This window comes from Gorilla gorilla, chromosome 7, assembly GCF_029281585.2.
Source record: "Gorilla gorilla gorilla isolate KB3781 chromosome 7, NHGRI_mGorGor1-v2.1_pri, whole genome shotgun sequence".
Lineage (NCBI taxonomy): Eukaryota > Metazoa > Chordata > Mammalia > Primates > Hominidae > Gorilla > Gorilla gorilla.
Window position 1 is genome coordinate 55,763,448 of NC_073231.2, and position 24,402 is coordinate 55,787,849.

At 37.6% G+C, this 24,402-nt stretch overlaps 1 protein-coding gene across 4 annotated transcripts in view; it reads left to right on the top strand.

Annotated features, from left to right (window-relative positions):
* CYP7B1 (cytochrome P450 family 7 subfamily B member 1) overlaps window positions 1-24,134 on the top strand; it is a 208,259-nt gene extending 184,125 nt beyond the window's left edge. For 2 of the 4 annotated variants that reach the window (XM_019032966.4, XM_063709249.1), the window contains 2 exons: window positions 4,479-4,654; window positions 12,412-18,472. In XM_019032966.4, coding sequence (XP_018888511.2) covers window positions 4,479-4,654; window positions 12,412-12,699 — 464 coding nt within the window. In that variant the 3' untranslated portion in view covers window positions 12,700-18,472. Of the gene's footprint in view, window positions 1-4,478; window positions 4,655-12,411; window positions 18,473-19,487; window positions 19,531-21,532 lie in introns of those variants that run through there. The other 2 variants (XM_063709248.1, XM_063709250.1) reach the window with 2 other exon arrangements.
* The last annotated feature ends 268 nt before the right edge of the window (window positions 24,135-24,402 follow it).

Genomic DNA, 24,402 nt, shown 5'->3' on the forward strand with positions numbered 1-24,402 from the left:
ACTAAAATGGGCTTTCTGAATGCTATCATTGGAGTTATCCAATTAGAAAATGTGTAGTATCGAATTGCCGCAGGAGTAGATTTTAAGTTTTCTCACCACAAATAACTGATCAGTATGTGAGGTAATTGCATATGTTAATTATTGGACTTAACCATTCCAGAATGTGTGCGTATTTCCAAACATCAAGTTGTACACCATAAATATATCCAATTTTTATTTGTCAATTAAATAAAAGCAACTGTGCAATATCTTCAGTAGGATCTTGGGAGCATTCCTGTTTATATGTATTTTCCAACTTTGAACTTCCTAGATTGCATTGTCCATGAAGGCCAAGTCCATGTGCTGTGTTCCTTTTTCACACCAGCAGCAGTGGCCCAGTGCTCCAAGCAGAGTAGGGCCTTAACAAACATTTATGGAATATATGAACGCCGAATTTACATGTCTGTATTTTAGCAGTGAACCAAAGACTGTGTCTGAGATGCAGAGTGCAGATAGGCATTTGTACCAATTCAGATTTATTTTTAACTTTACTTAAGATATACAATTGTTGAGCCAAAGATTAATTATTTTGCCTCAAATTATATGATTATCACAATTTCTTATTTACCTTCTCAACTGTCTTGAAGACACTTATGTAGAAATGCACATACACATGCACACATCATGAGCTTCACTCCATTCCGTCACACCTTCCAGAGCACACCACCTCCATACCCAACCCCTCTCCCCCTTTTATAACCACCTTCTCTTTAAGAACACCCAGTGTTCAGCCCCAGTGACTGCAGCAGGTTCTGGCTGTTCATTTCACTCTATCCATTGCTGCTATCCTCTGATCACCATGGCTAATCAAATGGCATGCCAGCCTGCACCAATCATTAAGATGACCCAAATTAACAGCCTGGCCATGTCACAGTACATTCATTCCACATATACAGACAGGGCCTAAGTGTGAGGCAGAAACCCAGATATGCTTATTTGTTTTTGTGTTGTAACATGCATTATTGATTGTCATAAGCTGCTTTAGTGCTGTAAATCTGCAAATGAGAATCATCCATCCTTTATTACAGCCAGAATTGAGAACTGAGAGCAAAAGAGAATATGTACATGCCTTTTTTAACCATAATTTTTTTATTTGTTATTTTTCTTCACAATTGTGTTGTAAAAGATTTTAGCTCAAGACATTCCCTGGCATTTCACTTAGAAGGGATACTTAATCAAAATAATTTTGTATCCTGAAAAGAGAAAGAAGTCTTCCCTAGCAAGGTGAAGAATGTAGTGCATGCTCTGAATTGTGAGATCATAGAGGGAATTTTGGAATCCAATTTCCTAGTATATACTGGTCAGTAAAGCTCAGTTCTTAACAACTCACAGGCAGCCTTATCTTAATCACAGTTGCAGTTGTTGGCACCTTGCAGTGCCTGGTGTAAATTTTATCTCAAAATATTTGCATTCTTGATGGTCATTTTTCGACAATGCATTCTAATAATTAGAGTCCTATTACCTGCTAAATATTAGTATATATTAACAATCCATTATACACAATAAGTTTTATAAAACATTTACAGATAGAGATCATCTTTAATTAAAATTAACTTCCATATGAAAGCCAAGTGCTTTAATGACTCACAATGACCTTTTATTACCTGCAGTCCCCTGTTTTGGCTGGATGATTGACAGCTTGCTGTTTGGCTACCATGTTGAATTTCAGCTGACAAGACTTTTCATTTTAACTCAATTTGCCCGCCTATCACAAGCTGGTGGCAGGCCAGACCCAAGTCACCCAGCTTTGCCTCAGCAGCTTGCTCTAGTTCTCATTAGTACGCATTTATTCAGTGGAAATTGGAAGACAAATGCTTGAAGGCATGTGAACTAAGTATAGCAAATTAGGTTTAAAGACTGAATATTTATAAGTATATGGAAAGTTTTTTTTTTTTTTTAATTCTAGAGCGAATTGAGAACTGAGTGCTAGCTTTGGTATAAAAGAAATTAAGATAGAAGGGGGAAGATTCTAAGAATAACAATACTATAAGCTTTTTCTTTCCACTTTGGAAACATGTAAAATCTCTCTGACAACACCTTATCAAATAAAAACCTGGCTTCTCTTTCGTGGAGTGCTTGCACAAAGAAGTTTAGCACCTCATGTGTGAGAAGGGGGAAAAAATGAGGGTCATGTTCATTTGTTGCTTGGTTATCCCTTGGTATGTTTTAAATTGCCTTGTTTGTTCAGCACTAGCACAGAAACAGATGTTGCTCTACCGTGCAGGATAATTTACTGTACCTCCTGGTGCAGCATGGAAGTCCTCCCAGGGCCCAGCTGGTCTGTCAGTGGCACTGGCTGGTGTCTGCTCAACTATGACAACTACAAGTAGAGGCTGCAATTTTTTTATTGTGCAGTTGTCATTCTTCTCAACGTATAGCTCTGCCTGCATTCGTACTGGGGCTGGTGGAAAAGCTGCTGGCTTTTGTGTCTGGATGTTATTCTGCAGAGCCACGTAAGCTCTACTCTCCATTGTTGATAATAACGCAACTCATTACTTTTGTCGTCTATTGATTATCGGCATGATGGCTCAGAGCGAGAGCCAACCTCATCTCGCACACATAACTGGTACTGGAAGGTAAAACAGATTTGTCACTTACTATCTGACCGCTAAGCCACACTTTGCGCTCCATTATTGTGATTAACTTCTACATAAGATATGCTTGCCCAATTGTCATTTGTGATACTGCGGTGGGCGCAAGCTGCCATGCTTCCCGAGAGCACATCAGCCAATCAGATTTGACCATGTTATTCGGACTGTTATATGCCTGCCCTGTCACAGCAGCCATCCCACAATTATTTTGCTTTTGTGTTTCTTCTTCCCACACCCCTACTGGACTTGTTGAGTGAACAGCATTGCTACATATGTCAGCTACCATTTCACACCACAAGCTAAAAGGATGCTGTGCTATTGTTGCTCCAACAGAGCCAGCAGCAGTACATGGGAGGCCGAGCCTTGCTTTTCACCACAGAAATGTTGGTCCTTGGTGTCCTGCCAGCTGAAATCCATCGTGTCAGGTGCCTCGTGGCTATCTGCAGTAGAGCCCGTGTTCCAAAACCAAAGTTCTTTTCTGGCCTCATCACCAACAAACCGATTTGACTCTGCCTGATTATAATAACGAAGGCAGTCCAAGAGAATATGCACTGCCTCACTGTACGTCACATTGAATCACCACACTGGCCACACAAAGCTGACCGCAGCCTCATTTCTTTAGACAAATGCATGCTTAAGGAAAAACCTCCTGGGAGAAAGCACCCAAAGCTACTTGATAGCCATATGCAGGCTGTGCATAGATTTAAATTTTACTGAAATAACATTTGTTTTTATTTTTGGCTGATGCAAGCCCTCACGGATGGGCCTGCCTTTAATAATCTAATAATTGGGTACTCTGTGTTTCAGAGCTTTGCTGAACACTGAGAAACGGGGCTCTGTGTGTGTGTGTCTGTGTGATTTCTAAATTGCAAGTCATAAACACGACCATTTGTTATCATGTGAAGGGGGAGAAAACTCCATTTGGGGCTTTTTTTTCATATTTCTGATTAGAGAGAATCAAGCTTTATATTCTAGGACCCATTTACGCTGGTGGAAACATAGTCAGTTTTGATTATGAAGGGAGAGATGCAGACCTAGACAGGAGCTACACGCTGATATGCATGCTATCAGAATGATTTATGCAAATTATGCATATTATTCCCAAAGGAATTCCTCCTCAAACTGCCAGGATAAATTGCCGGAAATTAGCCATAAAATCTGTCGTGCTAGGAGCAAAAGGTGAAGGCCACTGGGAAAGGAAGGACATTAGGCTTCTGGAATCTTCCAGGATATGATGGTGCCTGTTATTTTCCCTGGATGCTGAGGAAAATGTGGTTTTCTTCTGAATCCTCTAAAAATATTTTCCTTTTGAAAATTTTCCAGCAAATGTTGACTCACATTTTATTTACAGCTAGCATAAAAGAAATTAAGTGTTAAGCTGTCTCAGAAAGCACTACTACAATTACTTTACTATTAACTGCCTAAGTGGTTATTAAATGGCTAAGTGTGGCTTTAAAGCATCAGAGTTCTAAAGGTTTGTGGAATGACTCGCCAGCTGTGGATTTTAACTGGGATATGGTTTTAATATCAAACATATATACCCATAAAACAACATTCCTCTCTAGCAGATCACCTTCTCCTACAAAATCTTAATGACTTTCTGCGCAGGTACAACACTGCTGCCTTCTACCTGTGAAATGCCCCCAAGCCTTGCTGGAGCCAGACCACCGCCCCTGCTCACATCCTGTGCACAGCCACCCTTGGCTCCCTCTTGGTGCTCAATGTATGTGATGAAGAAACAGTTTCCTTTTCAATCAAGGCTATTAGTAATGAGTTTTATTGCAAACTGAGAGCAGTTTTCAGAACCAGCCCTATCTTAACAAGCTATCGTTTGTTTTTTTCCTTCAGAAAGCAGCATTTTTGAAGCTTTACGACTGTCCTCATATTCAACCACCATTCGTTTTGTTGAGGAGGATTTGACTCTCAGTTCAGAGACCGGGGACTACTGTGTGCGAAAGGGAGACTTGGTAGCCATCTTTCCTCCAATCCTACATGGTGACCCTGAAATCTTTGAAGCTCCAGAGGTAAGTAAACATCAAGCCTATGATTGCTACTTCTTAGATCCTGTGGGCACATTCCTCTTCCATCCCTATCTCTTCCTCTTGCCACTTTGGTCCAGAAGGGGTTTGAGGCAGCTTGATGGCTTCTGTTTTTCCTCCTAATAAGAAAGCTTTCTTCTTTACTGAAGTGTTCCCTAAGGATATCTTTGAAAGGTTTCATGATCTATAAAGAGAAATACAGTGATGAGACTAAATGCTAGTTGCTTCAAATGAAGTGGACATTGCGCCTTGGCCACTATTACGTTTTGGCCAAAATTACATTTTGCTTGGTGGAGAATTATTGAAAACCATGGAGGGCTAGCTATTGACAGGTGGCTTAGAGAATAAATGATGATAACTATTTTGCTAAGTGTTTCCAAAGTGAGGTTGACTGTTCCAAAGTTAAATAGTATCATTGCTGTAGTTAAGCCCATATACTTTTCCACCTCTTATGAAAGGTATGTGCCCCTTCTTGATCAATTAGTATGGCATTATGAACTTGAGATTGTAAAGCTGCTGCTCACGGGTGAAGCTCTGAGGGTAATTGTGTCATCTCCTTGTGTTTTTTTCTGAAGCTGGAGTTAATGAATATCAAAGACTGGAAATTAATCCACCCTGGTTCATCCCTTAATACCACTTCAGAGATTCACCACCTGCATGCAAATTGAATGCAGTCCTATTCTGCCTGTGTTTCTCAGGAAGTAACGTTGCTGCAGCAGTTTTTGTGTGTAAAATGCCTTTTTTCAAAGGGAAACTTTGCTGCTCTTTTTTAGCAGTTCATAGCTGGACCACCTCTAAATCTAGTTGCTAAGATAGATGTTTTGCATCCAGGCTGGATTACGATATTGTTGAATTTTGAAAATCAACAAGAAGAGAGCAGATTCAAATACAATTAGAAAATTTGCATTTATTTCAGCAGCAAAGGTGAATGACTTAAGTGTGGGGGGAGTGTACATATAGTTTCTGTGTGTTTCAAAAGGAGGGACATTGTATGAATGACAATAACAAATAGGTTGTAGAGTATTAGCAAGTGAAGGAACATTCTGCAAACAACAGGCTTTATCTCCACATTCTTTTGTTCTTTGTATCAAAGAACAAAATTATATTCAATAAACAGGGCAAATGAATAGCCAATATCCAATATCTGGAAAATATTTTTAATTTTTATTTTTATCTACAATTCTGCATTTATTTAATTTCAACTTACTATTTTCATTATGTGATTATTCCACTAGTCATTAAGTTTACTATTCATATCATGATGGTAAAATCAACATTAGTGTTATCAAGAAACAATAAATGTTTACCAGATTACCACTGTCTTTATATCACTGTGCTTTGGACTCCTCTTATTTCTTACCCTCATGATGAAAAATACCTTGATTTAGACTTTTAGGAACTTAAAACTCAAAGTTAAAAATCAAAAGTGTGCTAATTTATATTTTTTTCTTTTGGAATACTCAATAGCAATGCCCAAACTTTACATAATAAATCAAATAGTAATCAGAAGGGCTTGCCTTATACAAAATCTGTGGCAGAACAAAATTGCAATATTGTGAATACTGATTTAACATCATTAGGGTAGCTTTAACTTGAGTTGATGAACACTTTCTGTTATTTACTAGATTTAACATTAGCCAATTATGCCTGACTAATGTTAAAATTAACTAATTTATTGTCACACCATTGTTTCCTTGAAATTAGTTGGAGAATGCTGATAATACCTGGCACAGAAAAAAAAATGATATAGCTCAGAACCAGTTATATAGAATTTGGGAAGGTTTTGTCATTCATTGTATAAACATTTTCTGAGTGACTACCACTCTCAGACATATCAATTATTCCTTTGATTCTTAACAACTTCATATGGCAATAAGTAGATGCTATAGATGCTCTTAAAAGAGATGTCCATCCCAAGCCACCATATATTGACAGTAAAGAAAAGGAGATTGTTCTAGAAAAGTCTACCATGAGCCATTTGTTGCTGAGAACATGGTTCAGGAGCTCATCAGAGACACATTCATTACTACCTGCCTTTTGTATCCAACATACCTTGAATGAGAAGACCAAGCCTCAGATGTTGATAACAGGCAATAGGTGTTAGCCCAAAAATATAAGGAAGGCAGCTACAGGGATAGTTATTCTTGGAAGACAGAGAAACAAGAGCCTCAGCAGAACATAGATTCTCCCAGCCCAACAAGGCATGGTTTCAGAATTTCCAACCTCCAAAAGACTCTAAAATTGGGCATTTCAAAGACAGGCCATGGTCTTCCAACATACTTGAGAGCTGTTGGATCTGCATCTCCCTATTCCTGGAATGCCCCTCCTTATTTGTGCACCCAGCAGGCACCAAACTACTCCACAGGAATCACCTAATCACCTCTTTGTTGGCAGTGTGCCTGATTTCCACCTCATTCCTCAGAGAATTTGCCATTGCTCACACTGTGGCCTGTGTTTACCTTTGTGGGGGGGCATAACACACAGTATTTTGCAATTATTTATTTACTTGTCCTTGCTCCCATATGCTGTAAGCTCCAGAAGAGGAAGGACTATGTCATTCCCATCTCTATATTCTCAGTGCCTAGCACACAGGAAACTGTACACTACACATAAGTTGAATAAATAAGGGGATGCTTGGATAGATAAATGTACTGAGAGTGAAAATATGCTTCAGTTATAATTTTAAATCAGGACAGATATTGCACATTAACATATGTACTGGGCCTAAATAGATCAAATAAAGAAGTGATTTGTGTATAAATATAGCAATACTATTAGGAGTGTTAAGAACTATGGCAAAAGGAGATGCTAGGTGACATCTAAATAGGACCACTGGCTACTTCTGAACTAGCCCTCAGCTCTTGCAAGCATTTAGACCTAGTTTGGTGAAGTCATTTTGATTTTTTATTTAAAAAATAACCTGAAAAAATAGACTTTTGGGTGAAGGTTTGAATTTTTAAATATTTGGAAAAATGAAATTTAAAAAACAATATCTTACAATAAATAAAAGGTGTTTTGGAACTTAATTGAGCCTATAAGCTACCAACATGTAACCTCTATATTAAGAATTATTATTTCCATGAATATTGGTTGCTTAACTTATTGTAATATTAGCCATTCAGGTGGCTCAGTAGTAAATAGTGATGATTTCTTTTCTGCCACAACGCAAGATACAGAACTGGAGCTATAGAGAAGCTCCATAGAGAAGATCAAATCTAAATCTGTTCGTTGGCTTTCCTAGGTCCAGAGGTGCTGAGGGATAAAGGGAGACCTGGTGACATTGTGGGGTTTATAGGGAAAAAACGTCAGACATTTAAGATGGCAATGCATTATATAACCATGTAGGTAAAGAAACAATGGTGAAATAACAATGTAATTCCAAAGCCTTTGGAATATCCCCCAAAAGCTCTGAAGATGAAAGATCTTGTTTCTTTAACCTAATGCAATTCTGCCCTATCTACTTCTTATAGTTGTTGAGATAATAAAATGATTAATAAATTTGAAAGCCCTTGAAAAAATTCTAAATCACTAAAAGAATTGTGGTACCAATTATTATTTTGATTATTGCCACTGTTCTTAGAATGACATGGCAGATAAAGAAGTACTCTCAATAATTTTTTATCTGTATTGCAAAATGGAATAGAGATTGTGCCACTAGTAGACTTAAAGGAAACAAACATATATCAATTAATTACTATACAGAAATCACTTTGATGGGCATAGTGAGTGACAAAGAAATAAAAAAGCCCCTTCCCCTACAAACTTGCAGTATAGGGACTCAGCCCTGTCACAAAGCTGATTTCTCATAGTGAGGTGCTTCCTATTGAGAAAAGTTTTCTGCCATACCAACAAATTGACACTTCATACCTACCATATTGGAACTAGCAGTGTGCTGGTAAACCAGGGCTCTGAGCCCTGATTTGTAGTGTTTGTCAATTTTCATGGTATAAACTACCCCTTTGGCCAATTTCATGTTAGTAATGTGAAGACCCTAAACACAGAGTCGCTAAGAGATGTGCACACTCTGACAAGCTGGTCAAACTGTCTGCAGCACACTACCAATTTGAACCCAAGTCATGAAGATAAAAAGGGACTTCTGTACTCTGCCATCTTGCTAAGGGGCAACAGTGTAGCCCCTTAGCCATGCATTCAAAACACTGACTTTTTTTATTATGAGAAAGTCATATCTTTTGTCTAATTTATATTTGTCTAATTTATATTCCCATACCCAAAATTATGAATTGAGTGGATTCAAGACATGATCCTATTGTGTGTCACCTACTTCAGCAAGACCATGTTTTATGCCTTGTAACTTCAATGCTTTACATACAGGAAGTGCTCCAAAAAAATCTGTTGAACTGAACTAAACATAGTATTTGGAGAACACAAATTAGGGTGTTATGCAATCTTCCTTTGTCACGAATACCAAAATCTTTTCTCTATCCAGAAAATTGTGTCCTCTATCCAAACTTGATTTCTAGTGCTTCAATATTATACAATTTCCTACTATTTGTAAACACTGAATATTCATCGACTCATCATACTCTACATATTTATTTACTCATTCAATATCTATGTTTTCTTCAAAAGCTTGAAAATGGTTTTTAAAATATACTTTTTTCTCATGTATTTATTCATTAATTCAACAAACATATATGGAACCTCTACTATGCGAATAGCATTGTGTTGAAGGCTTTAAACATGCAGAGATAAGTAAGAAAATGTGATAGCTCCAAACTCCTGGGATTTCTTGGCTCTGCCATCTCCTGTAGGTTAGCTCTGTCTTTAGCCTGATAGCAGTTCCAGACATCATAGTCACACATGATGAGGTCCAGAGGAGGAAAGGTAATCAACCATTTCTTTTTGTTTTATTTTCTTCACAGAAAGGGGACTTCTCCTAGATGTCCCCATAGATTTTTCCCTTGTAGCACTCACCAGATTGTTTCACAATTCTATCCCAAACCAGTCAGAGACCAGAACAATGTAATTACCAAGATTAGTGCCTAGACAAATTTTATTCAGAAGAACAATGTTGGGGAGTCAACTGCAACAATCATTAGAGGAACAATGAGGAACTTCCGTGTCTTATACCTTCTCTTGTGATTTTTCTATTCTCATCTATTTAACTGACTCTCTTTAATTGTGAAGCAACATGCTTATTATGGTCACTGTAAAGAATTTCAATCAGCGGCCGGACACAGTGGCTCACACCTGTAATCCCAGCACTTTGGGAGGCCGAGGCCAGCGGATCACGAGGTCAGGAGATCAAGACCATCCTGGTTAACGCGGTGAAACCCCGTCTCTACTAATAATACAAAAAATTAGCCGGGCATGGTGGTGGGCGCCTGTAGTCCCAGCTACTTGGGAGGCTGAGGCAGGAGAATGGCGTGAACCCAGGAGGCAGAGCTTGCAGTGAGCCAAGATCGCGCCACTGCACTCCAACCTGGGCGACAGAGCGAGACTCCGTCTCCAAAAAAAAAAAAAGAAAAAGAATTTCAACCGGTTTGATGAATTCCAAGTTTAAGTTTTTCCAAATGAATGGATACATCTTGAGCTTCCTGTACCTTTGTTCTGTGTCACTGTGACCCCAGAATCTCAGTGGTGAGATTATTATACCCCTTCCTTTTTCAGCTAAAACAAAACTGTACCCCTAGCAGCTGACACAGGCCCTTCTTAACATTGGTTCCTGCTTAGGTTTTCCATGCCTAGGCAATCGGGCAAATTGCAAATAAATTTTGACTAAAAATAATGCTCCTGCACCCTTTGAACTTGGTGTTGGTCACAGAGCTAAAGACAGTGGCCATTTCCATTTTAGTTTCATAAAATAAACAACCGAATAGGAATTTCTAAGATGTTTACTATGAGAAAATTGAATAGAACATCCTGGAAACTAGAGGGATGGTGTTGCTCGTTGAGTAGAAATTTGAGGGAACTGAATATAAACACTAGCTGAAGGTCATGGGTAAGAAGCACTCCTGCATCACGTGTTTGCCGTGGGCCTCTCGGAGGTTAGCACATTCATTTTCACAAAGAGGAACCAGAAAACCATGGTGATTTCTGGCTTATTTATGATATCAAGACACTAAAAAGTCATAATCCAAGCTAAGTTTTCATTTTGCGTTTGCTGGCTTAACTAGTGGGGCTACAGTGAGAGGCTTCCTAATAAATCATACCATAGCAAAGCTCACTTAAACTGATTTGGGTTAGGTAGATAGAGGGCCAGTCTCCTCAGATTGGTCAGCGTGAAGGAGGAAGCAGCAGGACTAAGCTCAGGCAAGCAGGCCTGAGCCCCAGGAATGGAAGAAGTTCCCCAGGAGAGTGTTACATTTAGTAACTCTATCTCCAGTGACCCTGTATGTCAACAAAGGGTGTCCTTGTTCATTCAGCATTGATTAAATACTGTTTGGATACATCCCAGAACTATGGTAAAATGCGTGTTTTAAAGGGCTCAAATATTCACTATCAGGAATTGAGCAGTTATAAAAATGCAGATAAATTTTGCCATTATCATTGCATCCACTTGCAAGTTGGAAGGAAATGGGAACTACTGAGAATTTTTCTAAGCTCAAATACTGATCAAAATAAGTATTCTACATAAATGAGGACAAACCTAATACTTTTAAAGGAAATGGTTCACTGTCATTAACAACACTGGCTTTGAGTGAGAAAAGTAAATCATTTGTGATGAATTCAGAATCTATCCACATATTGCAAGGTTTTCACCTTAACCTGAAATGCTTTGGATCTGACCTACTTTTTTGCATTCGTCTTCATGTAGTTCATATCAAAGTTGTGTGTGAGCAGGTCTAATGTTAATGAGCACCAACTACAGGAAATACTTGGTCGTTTCCATGCAAGCCACGGACATTAATTTAATCAATGGCTTAATTCACCATAGGCTAAAATAAGGTCACTCAGTCCCCTCTAAGAAATTCAAGTGAGAGTTGAACCATAACCCTTTGGCAGCAAGGCAAAATTAAGATGGCAGGCCCAACACTCTAGGTAAAGCAGTCCCATGATTTCCTGTAACAAACTAATATAACTTGTTTATGAAAACATATCAGAAACACCTGCCACCCTAGAGTAAACTCAAAGAGAGCTGATTTTAATAGAACTTTCATAGAAGAAATTAACTACAACATCAAAAAACAAACAAGATTAATTTTGGGGCTTAGTTCCTCTCTAGTGCTTTATCTGAATCTTACGATTTTATATTTGTTTAATCCAAACATCAGCACCGGATCCTAAACTCATAGTTCTCATCTGTCAGTAGCTGGTGGGGAAGGGATAAGAGAAACTCAAATTAGGAATCCACAGTTAGGCAGCTCCTGTGGCTAGTTAGGATTCATCAGACCCGGGTAACAATGGCAGTCTCACCAGAGCCCTTGCCTTCTACCTAACATTGGTATAATCAAGTGCCCATATGTCAGGACGCACCTTAGGGAGCAAAAATAGTGATATTGCCACTATACTTGGGAAGCTCAGCTTAGGAGAAAAATACAAGTGGAGAAAAAAAGTCATACAGCTTTTCAGATTTCACTTTGATATGGGAGAAGTAATTTCCTAGTAATATTTGAGTTTTTTGAAAGTTCATGCTTAATTTGCACTCAGCCAAGTTTGTCTGGTGTTCACCTGATTAAAAGGAGGTTTTTAAGACAGGCAGAGAGAGCTAGCAACTTTGTGGACTTGAACTCAAACTATTTCATGTAAAATGTTAATTTTAACACTATTCTTCCTTACAGGAGTTTAGATATGATCGTTTTATAGAAGATGGTAAGAAGAAAACCACCTTTTTCAAAAGAGGGAAAAAGCTGAAGTGTTACCTAATGCCGTTTGGAACTGGAACCAGCAAATGTCCAGGCCGATTTTTTGCACTTATGGAAATAAAACAATTGTTGGTTATACTTTTAACTTATTTTGATTTAGAAATAATTGATGATAAGCCCATAGGACTAAACTACAGCCGCTTGTTGTTTGGTATTCAGTATCCAGATTCTGATGTTTTATTTAGATACAAAGTGAAATCTTAGAGAAGGTAAAAGGAAAGAAAACAAATCTATCAAAATTACCCTAAACATCCTAAGCTCATCTATTTCTTTTTAATTTCTGCAAATGTAATTGATTTATTTGTTTAAAAAGTGCTAATTTCTATTTGATCTGATGTCAGTCCAGTTTGTCCTTAGTCACAAAGCCCATCATAATATAAAACAGGATGGTGGCAGGAAAATGGACATCAAAATCAACTTAAGGTTAGGCTCAAAACAGGGTTGTTGTTGTTTTTTTAGTTTCTCCTTGTTGTGATTTTCACCTGTTATAATAAATGTACCTTCACACCAATAGATTGGGCACTGTGGAATTTAAATCACTCAAATTGTTCTCTAATATGTAAAATTACACTTTGAACTACTAGAAAATTGTGCTGGAAATGGACACAGTCTAACAAATTCCAAATTCTCACAGAAGAAGGAAATTGAATTTCCATGAGTTACACTGGATGAAAATGTTCCCTTCAAGTATAATATCAATAATACCTATGTTTCCAGGGTATGTGTGCATTAAATGAGTTTCGCAGTAGATTAAATGCTTCAACTTCACTTCAATATTTAATCATGCATAAATGTTCCTTATTACTTTGTATACTATGGCTCAATAGAACAAAATTTCTGGTTACATAAGACCTTTCATGTTCAAGTTAGATACTGATAAGATTTAATGTATAAGAAAACACAGAACCTATTATATATTCAGAAATTGCCCTAGACATTAGTATTAGGTTTATTATGGGAGCAAATGTTGAAATAATTACAGCATTGATTATATCATTTGGCTTTAGTATAAACTATACAGGTTATGCAAATATTGCAATTAACCCTTTCCTAAATGCTTTCATATATATAAACTGAGAAGCTAGATATAGTATTTGGTTTTGATGTCTCACCTTTTGGATTTGGAGTTCATGTGTTCTATTTTGAATTACAACATCATGTAATGCAGTGTAATTTCATATGACACATGCAGCATTGTGTCAATAATTCAAAGATTTTTTTTCAATTGAGAGAGTATCTGGCTGTGTTGCCCAGGCTGGTCTCAAATCCTGACCTCAAGTGATCCTCCCGCCTTGGTCCCTTGGGAACCTGGACTACAGGCATGTACCACCAAGCCCAGTGATTCAAAGATTCTGATATCAGAGTACCACATGATTGGCATCTGATATAAATGATGATGCAATATATAAGCAGGCAAGGCAGGTAATAAAGTCCAGTTAATTCATGCTTCGTTAATTGGAACTTCTAATATTTCAGAAATTTGCTACTGTTTTGAGAAAAGGAAACTGACTTTAAAAATAACATTACAAAATATTTACATTCTTAATAAGTAAATAAGACAGTCTAGCATTTATTTTATCCTTCCTGAAGTACATGTTCTGAATGTTCCTTCAGTGAAGGTCTGCTGGTGCAAATTCTATTTTTGCTTGATTTAGGGTGTCTTTATTTTTACTCTCCTTCTTGAAAGATGGTTTTGCTGGATGCACAAATCTAGATTGACAGTTATTTCCTCACAGCACTTTGAAGATATTGCCCGTTCTTAAGGTATCCATTGTTGTTATTGGGCGGATAGCCGTTAGTGAGTTTAATTACTCAATAGGTAGTCTGTCTCTTCTCTCTGACTACTTTAACGTGTCCTCTTTGTCTTTGATGTTCTTAGTTTTTTTCTGTTTCTCATGCTTGCATGTCCTGCTGCTTCTTGAGTCTGAGCACAGGTGTCTCCCATCAAGTATGGAATCTTCTCAGCCATTCTCTCTGTGAATATTACTGTTCTCACACTCTACATTAGATCCTCTCACTCTACATACATCCTTTGATCTTTTCTCACCACACTTTGTATCTCTAACTTACACTCCATGTAATTTCCTTAGATGTCTCTTCCAGTTTCTTCTTTGAGCAGTATATCTAATCTCTCCAACTCATCCACTGAGTTTGTTTTTTCCTTCTTTTTGTTTTAACTCCATGTTCATCGAGTTGAGTGATCATTCTCCTTATACTCTTTAGTTCATGATACACAATTATAATTGGTTCTAATAAGGTCCCTCTGGCTTTATTTACTTATTCTGTTTTGTCCCTAATACCCACTTTCATACCCCTTCCTAATATCATAGGCAAATATTCTAATGTGTTTGATGCATGTCTTGGTATGTGTATGTTTTCATGTAACATATATTATCTTGAGTACCTATTTTCTGTAAGTTATATTCTTCCTAATTTTCTTATGAAGCTCTGTGATTTTAAAGATATATTCATATTTCTGTAGTATATACATAGTATACTACTATATTTAATCTATTGCTTCTAACTGCTGCACAGCAATCCATAATGTGCACACATTATGTTTTAATGATCTAGTTACCCAGTGATGGACACTGTCAGTGGGACAGTTATTGTGGGACAGAGGCCAAAGCAGAACTTAAAAGCTTTTCCATCACCTATCCTCACACTACTGTGCCTAACCATCTCAGCCCAGGGCTGCTAAAAGCCTTGTCCCCAAGCCCTACCCCCCTACCCCCCACATACACACATTTAGTCCATGATAACTTTAATTCTTCCTAAGATGTTCTAAATTTGTTATGTCCCATCCTCAGATCCATCCAATCCTCTCCATTCTGTAGGGTCTCCAAGGTTGATTTTGAGTCAGAGTGTCAGTCTCCAGCTTGTTAACCTTCAGGTTTTCCATTCCACTGAGTTTGCTAAGTTCAATCATTACATTTTTCAGTTTTACGATTCCCTTTTGTTCTTCATATATGCTGGTTATTTTTTATAATATCTTGTACCTTTGTTATAAACTCAGCATCCTTTTTCATTTCTTCAACTGTATGAAGCAAACATTTTAGATTCTGTATCTGATATTTCCAAATCATTGGTGTTTTGTGGATCTAATTCTGTAGTTTATGTGTTTTGCTGTCACTGTTACCAGGAATGGCTTGTTTACTGAGCCCATGTTCCTTGGATTTTTATCTCTGAAAAATCTTTAGACCTAGATTTAAAGTTCATTCCTCAAGAGAGAATTTGTATTCGCATTTGTCAGACTGCTGATACCACTACCAAACTCAGATCACCTTAAAATTTCAGCTTGATTATCTGGGAGTGGGGAGGGAACGCTACATAGGTATTGCGGTTTCTAGCCCTAAATCAGGTAGAATGCAACCATTTTATTAGGAATAGACAGGGGACACATTTGGGGGTTCATTTTTTTGTTTATTTTTACCCGGAGCTAAGACTGAGATAGGCAAATATACTGACAGTTTTGCTCTGTGGAGCACAGTTTCTTTCTAGTTCACCTACTGAGTATGTTGTCTCTGCAAGTTCTTGGCTTTATGCAAAGGTCTTGGATTACACACACACACACACACCCTGGGCCTTAGCCTTTAGTCCACCACAAAGCATACTCTGTCCTTTTCGTACTTGGACGTCTAGTTCGCCATGTTGCCTAAAGTGGAAGTTCCATAGTTTTAAATTCAACTTAGTGGTACACTTTTGTGATGTTAAGGCACAGAGAACACAGGAAATTATTCCATTCCAATTTCGGCTTATTTTATAACTGGAAATGTGTGCAGGAATTTAGAAATGGAAAGTAAGAATAAATGAAATGGTTGAGAAAAGATGACATAAAAGGAATGAATAGTAGAACCAAAACAAAACATTGAGAATCTTGTGACAGTCTTAAATCCAGTAACTAAATAGTATTTACAAATAGAAAAACATGTCCTGGACAAATCAGTTAAAAGATGCAGATTCTGGCTGTGACATAACTGGCTTATTATTAAACAATTTCCCTCTCAGAGCTTCAATGTCCTCATTTGAAAAATAAAATAATAAGGCCCTTTGACATCAGAGTTCATTGTAACGATTAAACACAGTAACGTGTATGGATTTATGGTATAATGCAATATACCAATGCAAAGTTTAATGAAGATACTTCAACAATGTTGTGCCTTTAAAAAATTGCTCTTGTGTATTGTTCAAGGGAATCGTTTTTTATAGTCATTTGTTAATTCATTATTCATTTATTCAACCAAACATTTATTGAGCATTTTCTCTGTTCTAGATATGATTGATGCTAGACACTGGATTGCCCTTCCCCTTCAAGAACATACTATTTGTTAGGGAAAACAATACGTAGGCAACTAATTTATTATAAATGCAGTTGTAAGTGATAAATTCATCTCTTTAAAACTATTTTAAAATTCTGATTTATCACTAGTTCTAACTAGCCTTCCATCAGTCATTCCAAAGTAATGGTCTGTAATGAGAAATCACTATGTATAATTATACACAATAAAAATATATACAACAGGTATTTTGATAATATGATAAAGTAATTAAAACCAAATATAGTCATTGAGGCTTAGAATTTTTAAAAACTGTATTATATATTGTAAAATCCCATCCTTTTTTTTTTTTTTTTTAGATGGAGTCTTGCTCTGTCGCCCAGGCTGGAGTCCAGTGGCGTGATCTCAGCTCACTGCAACCTCCACTTCCTGGGTTCAAGCAATTCCCTTGTCTCAGCCCTCTGAGTAGCTGGGACTACAGGCACCCACCACTATGCCTGACCAACTTTTGTATTTTTAGTAGAGACGAGGTTTCACCATGTTGATCAGGCTGGTCTCGAACTCCAGACCTCAGGTGATCCACCCTCCTCGGACTCCCTAAGTGCTGGGGTTACAGACATGAGCCACTGCGCCCGCCCCCATCTTTTCATTTTTATAGCTTCACCTAAGTTTTGAATTAAAAGAAATAAATAATTAATACCCAAAATATTGTTTTATATCAATGACCAACAGTAATGAAACACTCAGTTAGCAGAAACTAAAGCCCTGAAGTGGTTAAGAAAAAGCTACGTATCACTAAATCAGGCATGCTTATAAGCAACCTGGAAGAATACTTTTATCTGCCTTGTTTTGGCTTTCCTGGCATACTTCCTTACTTCATCTCCATTTTATAATTAAGTTTTGGGTCACAAGTCTAAGGCAAAGGAGCTTCCATACTGAAAATCTACATTTTTAATGCTTATTTTATCATAAAAATAATTTGGGTAATTTTCTGCAAGCGACTTCTAACTTAACAGTAGAAGTTTAAAACTGTTCAAAGACCAAAGCACAACATTTATCTAGTGTTTGATCCTAGTATAAAGAATGGCAATAATTATGTAAACAGGAATTACATGCCCTTAGAATGTGCACTTTTTAACCTATTAAATTTGCCAATCTTGCAAACTATTATTTACTTGTATTGCATAATTAGATACTTATATTAACATATTGAATTAAGAAAAAGTTAGCAAGCCAAGATGACATTCTCTGTAGCACTATTTTAAATTATAATGAATGATCACATAAAACTCTTTAGTATTTATCTAAAGTAATTATTACTCTACTTCATTTGTTTATCTAAATCAGTGATCATTGATGTTTGAACTTTTTGGCTTAAATGTTTATTTTGTTTATACTACTTGCTAGAGTAAAATAAATTTAATACATGAAAAACTCTACACAATTTAAAATAGGTTATAATTTGTCAATACTTATGTTTTAAAATATTTTTAGAAAGAGGAGTGCTGTATATTATTAAAACAATTTTCTGAAATTATTTGTTTAATATTACCTTTGATTTTAAAATGACATATATGTGGATTTACAATGAATCAAATTGTCTTAAAAGATGTCAGATAAGAAATGCAAGTGCTTTGCAAGTCTAATACTTAATGTTCTTTTATGTACAACGAAAATTTAATAAATTAACTTTTAAAGCACAGATGACTGATTATGTCTCTTTATTGTCCTACTAGGAATATGTTGGATAACAGAAGATTTGATTACAAAAGAAAATTATTTGGAAAATAATTTTGCTCTCTGAATATCTCCTCATCTCCATTTCTTGCCCCTGCACACATATATTCTTATCATCTGATGCTCTCCTGAAAGTATATTAACTATTTCAGAGTATGTTTCAATATATTTTAACTTATTATTTATTTGTAAAATAACAAACTCAAAAAAATCACTAAGTTTTAAAATGTTTATTCTAGGCAGGCTGACCTTGCTAGGTTACAATTCTTAATAATCACTATTAGTGTGGACAGAAGTATAAGCACAATAAATGGGAGAGAGTTTTCAGCGGATGTAATCTTTGTCTTCAGCAGATCTCTTCTCTTTACCACAGATAATGAATAAAGCTGGGTAATAATATTTGGACAGTATTCTATTTGTTCATAAAACTAAAATAAATTGTAAATAAAGCATATACCACAGAATGGTGGTGATGAAAATGAAATGTGGGTTTTTAGTAACCCTACGTACAGTATTTTACTGGGACACTGGGCTTTTCTCAGAGACACTGGTGTGAGTCACTAACATTTTACACGGACTGGCCTGAGACTCCGTGAGAAGTTGGCTAGAAGGTGTTCTGTTCATTTGAACTAGTCAGCTCAGTATTGTTTATTTACCAACTGGGATAAATTATGTCACTAAATAGGTAACCTGTGAAATAATTATCTTTTGTTTTCAACTTTATTTTAGATTTGCAGAACCTTCCAGAATTAGCAATGATCATGTGAATAATAATGTGTATTTTCTTTTCAGGATAAAAAAATGCCCAATGGCTGTGCTGTGTTTTTTGAAAAGTGCTTGATACTGTTTACTGTTAATTGTTTATTGTTAATTATTTACTGTTGATTACTTTTATAAGGAGAGACATGATGTATCACAGACTACACAAAAAGTAAATGTTCAGAGATATAATCATGAAGTATTTTACTTCCCTTACAGCAAACTGTGCTCACAGGAGAAACTAGAGGAATGGAAATAACAGGTAAAGGTATTACTATCTAATGATTCATCATTGAGTCAAATTTAAACATTTCTAAATATGAAACATATTAGTTGGAGATTCTTATTTGTGTGCAAGAGAATATTTACTACACATAACTTTTATTTCTAAGAACTAGCCATCGTAGTTACCAAAAAATCTGTGTCATTATTGCCTGATAGATACCAAACTTTTTAATAAATGCTTTTGTTTTTTATATTAAAATTAAGGTTTGAATGAAATTACTTCAATTCCATAATTCTAAGGACTAATGAGTTTATTTAAAGTTTTATAAATGTATTTGTTTTCTACGTCAAATGGAATACCGTTAAAAGTATTTGTAATCATTGAATGTTTTATAAGTAAAAACTATACATGTGGTAATACTTCCTTCATACTGAGCAATTACACATTTTAAAAAAAACTTTTTATTTTGAACTAAGTTTAGACTTAAAGAAAAGTTACAAACAGTTTTTATTTTTCAAGAAGGAGGTACTCGGACTAAACAATGCTTGCAGAAAATTAAATTAAGGAGTGGTCCTAGAACTTAACCAGTTCAAGATCTTAGTTAATTCTTGATCTTTGAGGATAATCGTCCACATCAACTACTCCACGGGACAACATGCTGTAAATCCAACAGAGGAGCAGGGATAGTTTGAGTGTGTGAGCTACCCACATCTTCCATAGGCCAAATAATTGTTTTGCTTTCATAAACCATAATTTTGTAAACTTTTAAAGGAGCTTACTTTGTTGAATAATTACAGATTTTACTTAAGTTCACTCTGTTAAGAAATCTACACTTTAAAGAGACGTATGCCTGATGCTTCTCCAAAGGAAATTAAAGTAAGTTATTTAGACGCAGGTATTAACTGACCCTGCTTCCCGATACAACAGGCATTTAATAGATAGATATCCTTTCTTCTTTCCCAACTCTTCACATTTCTGTGGAGGCCTGCTTGGAAAATCATTTCCTTTCATCAAAATCTTAGATGGAGAGCAGCGACTCAGTCAGCCTGGCATCTGAATTTTGACCATAGTACTACTGCAGAAATAGACTGCACATGGCAAATGTAGCTGTACTTACTTGATTGGACAATGCATGGTTTATTATTTTGACTAGTTAGGTACAAAAACTGAGTCTCTCTCATAATCAGAGATTGTTTATCTCTTTTCAAAAAGTGGGTAAGGATATGTAACAGAGAAATCCTTACACCAAGTTCTTCAGTAATTGCCAGAGCAGGATAAATGTATAAAATGAGGTTAGGCCATGAAACATTTTTATGTTTAAATTTAAATTCTCATCTCTAAACACCTCTGTTAACAGGAGATTTGAGATGCAACCATCCTCCTAATAAAAAAATGAAATCTTTAAGATTGAGAAACATTTGTAAATAACAGATCCTTTAAATATCTCTGAACTTTATTCTAAAACTTATAAGGAAAAATAGTAATTGCTTTATATAACCAGTGATACCATTTTAGCATTTGATGAGGATGTTAATTTATGGGTGGTTAGCAGTTTATGGCTGTCATTAGTTTTTCGGTTTGGTCCACATTAGAAATCTATTTTTCTTTTTTATTTTAATCTCAGACAATTTATATAAAGATATGGTTATGTTTTATCTAAAATGTATCATTCTTCTATAGCATTTCAAATTATTCACAGATCATAGTTCTTATATGTGCATATATGAATTTAAAAATACAGCAATAAAATGCTTGAAACAGACCATAAATTTGCTTCATATTTTATTGCATCTCTGAATCAGGTTGAGGAGACAAGGGCAACTATGGTCTTTGGGAAAGAATTAACTCTTTCCCAAGCTGAGAAGGAGAATAACACATTGTGCATAATTAAAGCCAACTCCCCATCCAAGCATGGTGGTGACTTGTGAGCCTTGTCCATCATATATGTAGTGGGGTTGGGGATGGTGAGGATTGATAACTGCCAAATCCTCTTTTCCTCTGCAGTCTAACCTTCCCAATCCATTCATTTCTCTTTCAGATCTCTCAAATCTGTACTTCTGTACTGCCTAAATTAGAGAAAAGTGGAGAAGAGAAAGAAGGAAAATTCACACACACATTCTAGTATACTTGATAATTTTGCAGTAGTTAAGAAACAGTCTCCTGGATTTGTTAAGACGAGTAATTTAGAAAAATTAGTAGAATTTAACACAAATCTAACCTCAGGGAAAGCAAGCAGAGTTTCCCTGCTGCGTGAGGAAGCGAGCAGCTCTTTGGGGTTTAAAACCGGGGCGCTTTCGCGGATGCTTCGGGTTTGGTGCGGCTGCGGGGTGCCTCTTACAAGCCTGGCAGCTGCGTGTGAACCCACATGCCTGCTGCCATACAGGGGACAACCCGATCCTCGAGCCACCCTCGAAGGACAGTTTGAGGCAGAGCCCCTGAAGTTCTCTTTTTGTCCCAAGGAACTTGGCGGTTGAAGGACAATTGCGCCCGCAGGGGTGACTGGAAACGTCGGTCCCAGGGGAAGTCCTGAAAGAAGGGGTGCTCTTCGGATGCGGATCCCGAATCCCTCCGGATGCGGATCCCGAATCCCTTCGGGAGCACTGCGCAAGCAAAAACAGCGCGGTGGGCGCGAGTGCTGCGTGGACGTCATTTGGTGTGTTTGCAACCTAGGGCTGCTGGACCTGCTGGAAGGCGGCTCCTTTCCTCCTCCAGTCCTGCCAGGTCCCAGCACAAACACTCTCCTCGTTATCCTACCCAGCCCTGTTTACTGGAACCTTGGTTCTAAACACCAGTCGATCAGAAGAGCCAGAGATTTGCCGGGCAAAAAAGACTCTCACCGTAAGAGTTGTTTCTACTGTTAAATTGAAGTTACTGACTCCTTGTTTTTCCTTCTCTTTCCCTCCTTCCATCTACTGTGTCTAAAGTTTGATTTAAAAGGCCGAATTTAAATAAACCTGCAGCTCATTGGCTTGGCAAATCCAGAGACTTTCAAGTTGTATATGCCAATACAGAGAGCGCAGGAGCCGGGCTCATTTACTTTGCCCACACAACAAAAAAATGTTAATTGATGTAAAGTTGCTTGGCACGTGGATAATTTAGTCTTACCTGCATTTTAATTGAAAGAAAACCTATTCATGTTTCTGATAGTCAGGTTTTGCAATTTAATTTTGTTTAAAGGCACCTTTGTGTAGTTGTTCCCTCCCCCTCCTCCTTTCCATCTGAATCACGTTTTCATTAAAGGTTTGACTAAGTAGTCTCACCTGACCAGGATTCATTACCTCCTGCATTCCATGAGCACACTTTCGGGTTTTCACTCGTTTCTTCGCTCCTCCCGGCAGGGCCGCCACGATGTGCTGCGAGCCGGGAAGTGAACTCATGATTATTTTTCAAAGTCTGGGAAGTGTATTATCCTTTTTTCTAGTGGTAATTAGTTACCATAGCATCTAATACGTAAATGTGCCCAGAGCACACCATTAACAGTTAAACGGAGGATTCAATTTAACACATGATTATATCTTTCATAAGTCATTACATTGGAAAAGTCAATGCCACTCATGCTGGAGCAATCGCAAGGTAGGGCCGCGTAGAAAGGTTCGGTTTCCGCGTGCTAGACCAAGAGTGCGAGTTGGTGGAGAAGGGAATTCTGTGAGTCTCGGCCTCCCTGCTGTAAGGATGGATGGTGGGTACGATAGGAGGGAGAGGAATTTAAGCGTAACACAGGGTCTTGGAGGGGTTGCCCAGCTGCGGGGACTGGTGAGGGCATTGCAGACCGCGTGCGGGCGCGCGCGCGCGCGCACACACACGCACACACACACACACACACACACACAAACACGTACCACAGGGAGGGAGAAGCAGGGGTAACTAGAGAGCTCTATCGAAGATGATCATTTGCTGGTCCTGCAGCCGTACACGCAAAGCTAACCCTTCTGTTGGTCCCCAGTGTCAAGCTGGCGACGGGACCCTAAGTGAGAATAAAAAGCCAGTGGGACTCAGTTTTTGCTTGGCCTCATCTGTCCACTCTCAGCTCTGTAAGGAACACCAGCAGAGAGATCGGACTGGCGGGATGGGTGTGCCTGAGAGAAGCACCCCAAGGCGTGGTGGATGCCAGAGCAAGCTCAGGGGTGGCCAAGATACCCTTGCACTCTGGCACATGCTGCAGTCTTAGGAACCAGGCTGTCTGCTCTAACCCAAGGAGACTTTTGCAAGACCACACTGATTCCCCTGGTGCTCAGTCCCCCATTTCCGACCTGTGCGCTCCATAACTGGACAGACAGCTGGGGTCAATGGTGTGTGGGCTAACTCTTCAGACTAGGCCAAAACTCAGGGCTCAGACCCCAGAAAGAAAGTAGCTCTAGGGCTCTACCAGGAGTGGAAAGAGTTGTCCCTCCAATCACTGGCTTCCTTTTCTTAAAGCTGCTGCTGAAAACCCTTTAGAAAGGCTGGAGTTAGGGCAGGGAGGATTACCTAAGTACACCACAGAAAACTCCTCTCCTGTTTCTTTCAGATGTCCCATGTTAATTGCTAAAACCACAGGCTGGCCAATTCCTAGGTTTGGAAAAAGGGTTGATTTGTCTAAAATTATCAAAATGAAAATAAATGTTAATAAGCCTAATACATTAAATAATTTTGCCTATTCATGTGACATTTGAATTTATTCTCAGTATCTTCCTATCCCCACCCCCATCCAAGTCTCCTTCAGGACTAAGATTGAAAGCTGAGTGGTTAAAGAGAGGAGGATTCTCATTTCTTTATTTTTTCCCTAAAGTTCAAGATGTGTTCTTCTGTACAATTTTTAATAATAGTTGAACAGTACAAAGGTTGCAAAGGAAGTATTTCAAGAAGGCCTTCTAATAATGAGAAATATTAAGCATTAAATCTTGCAGCAAATGTGTCCCCTACAATGTT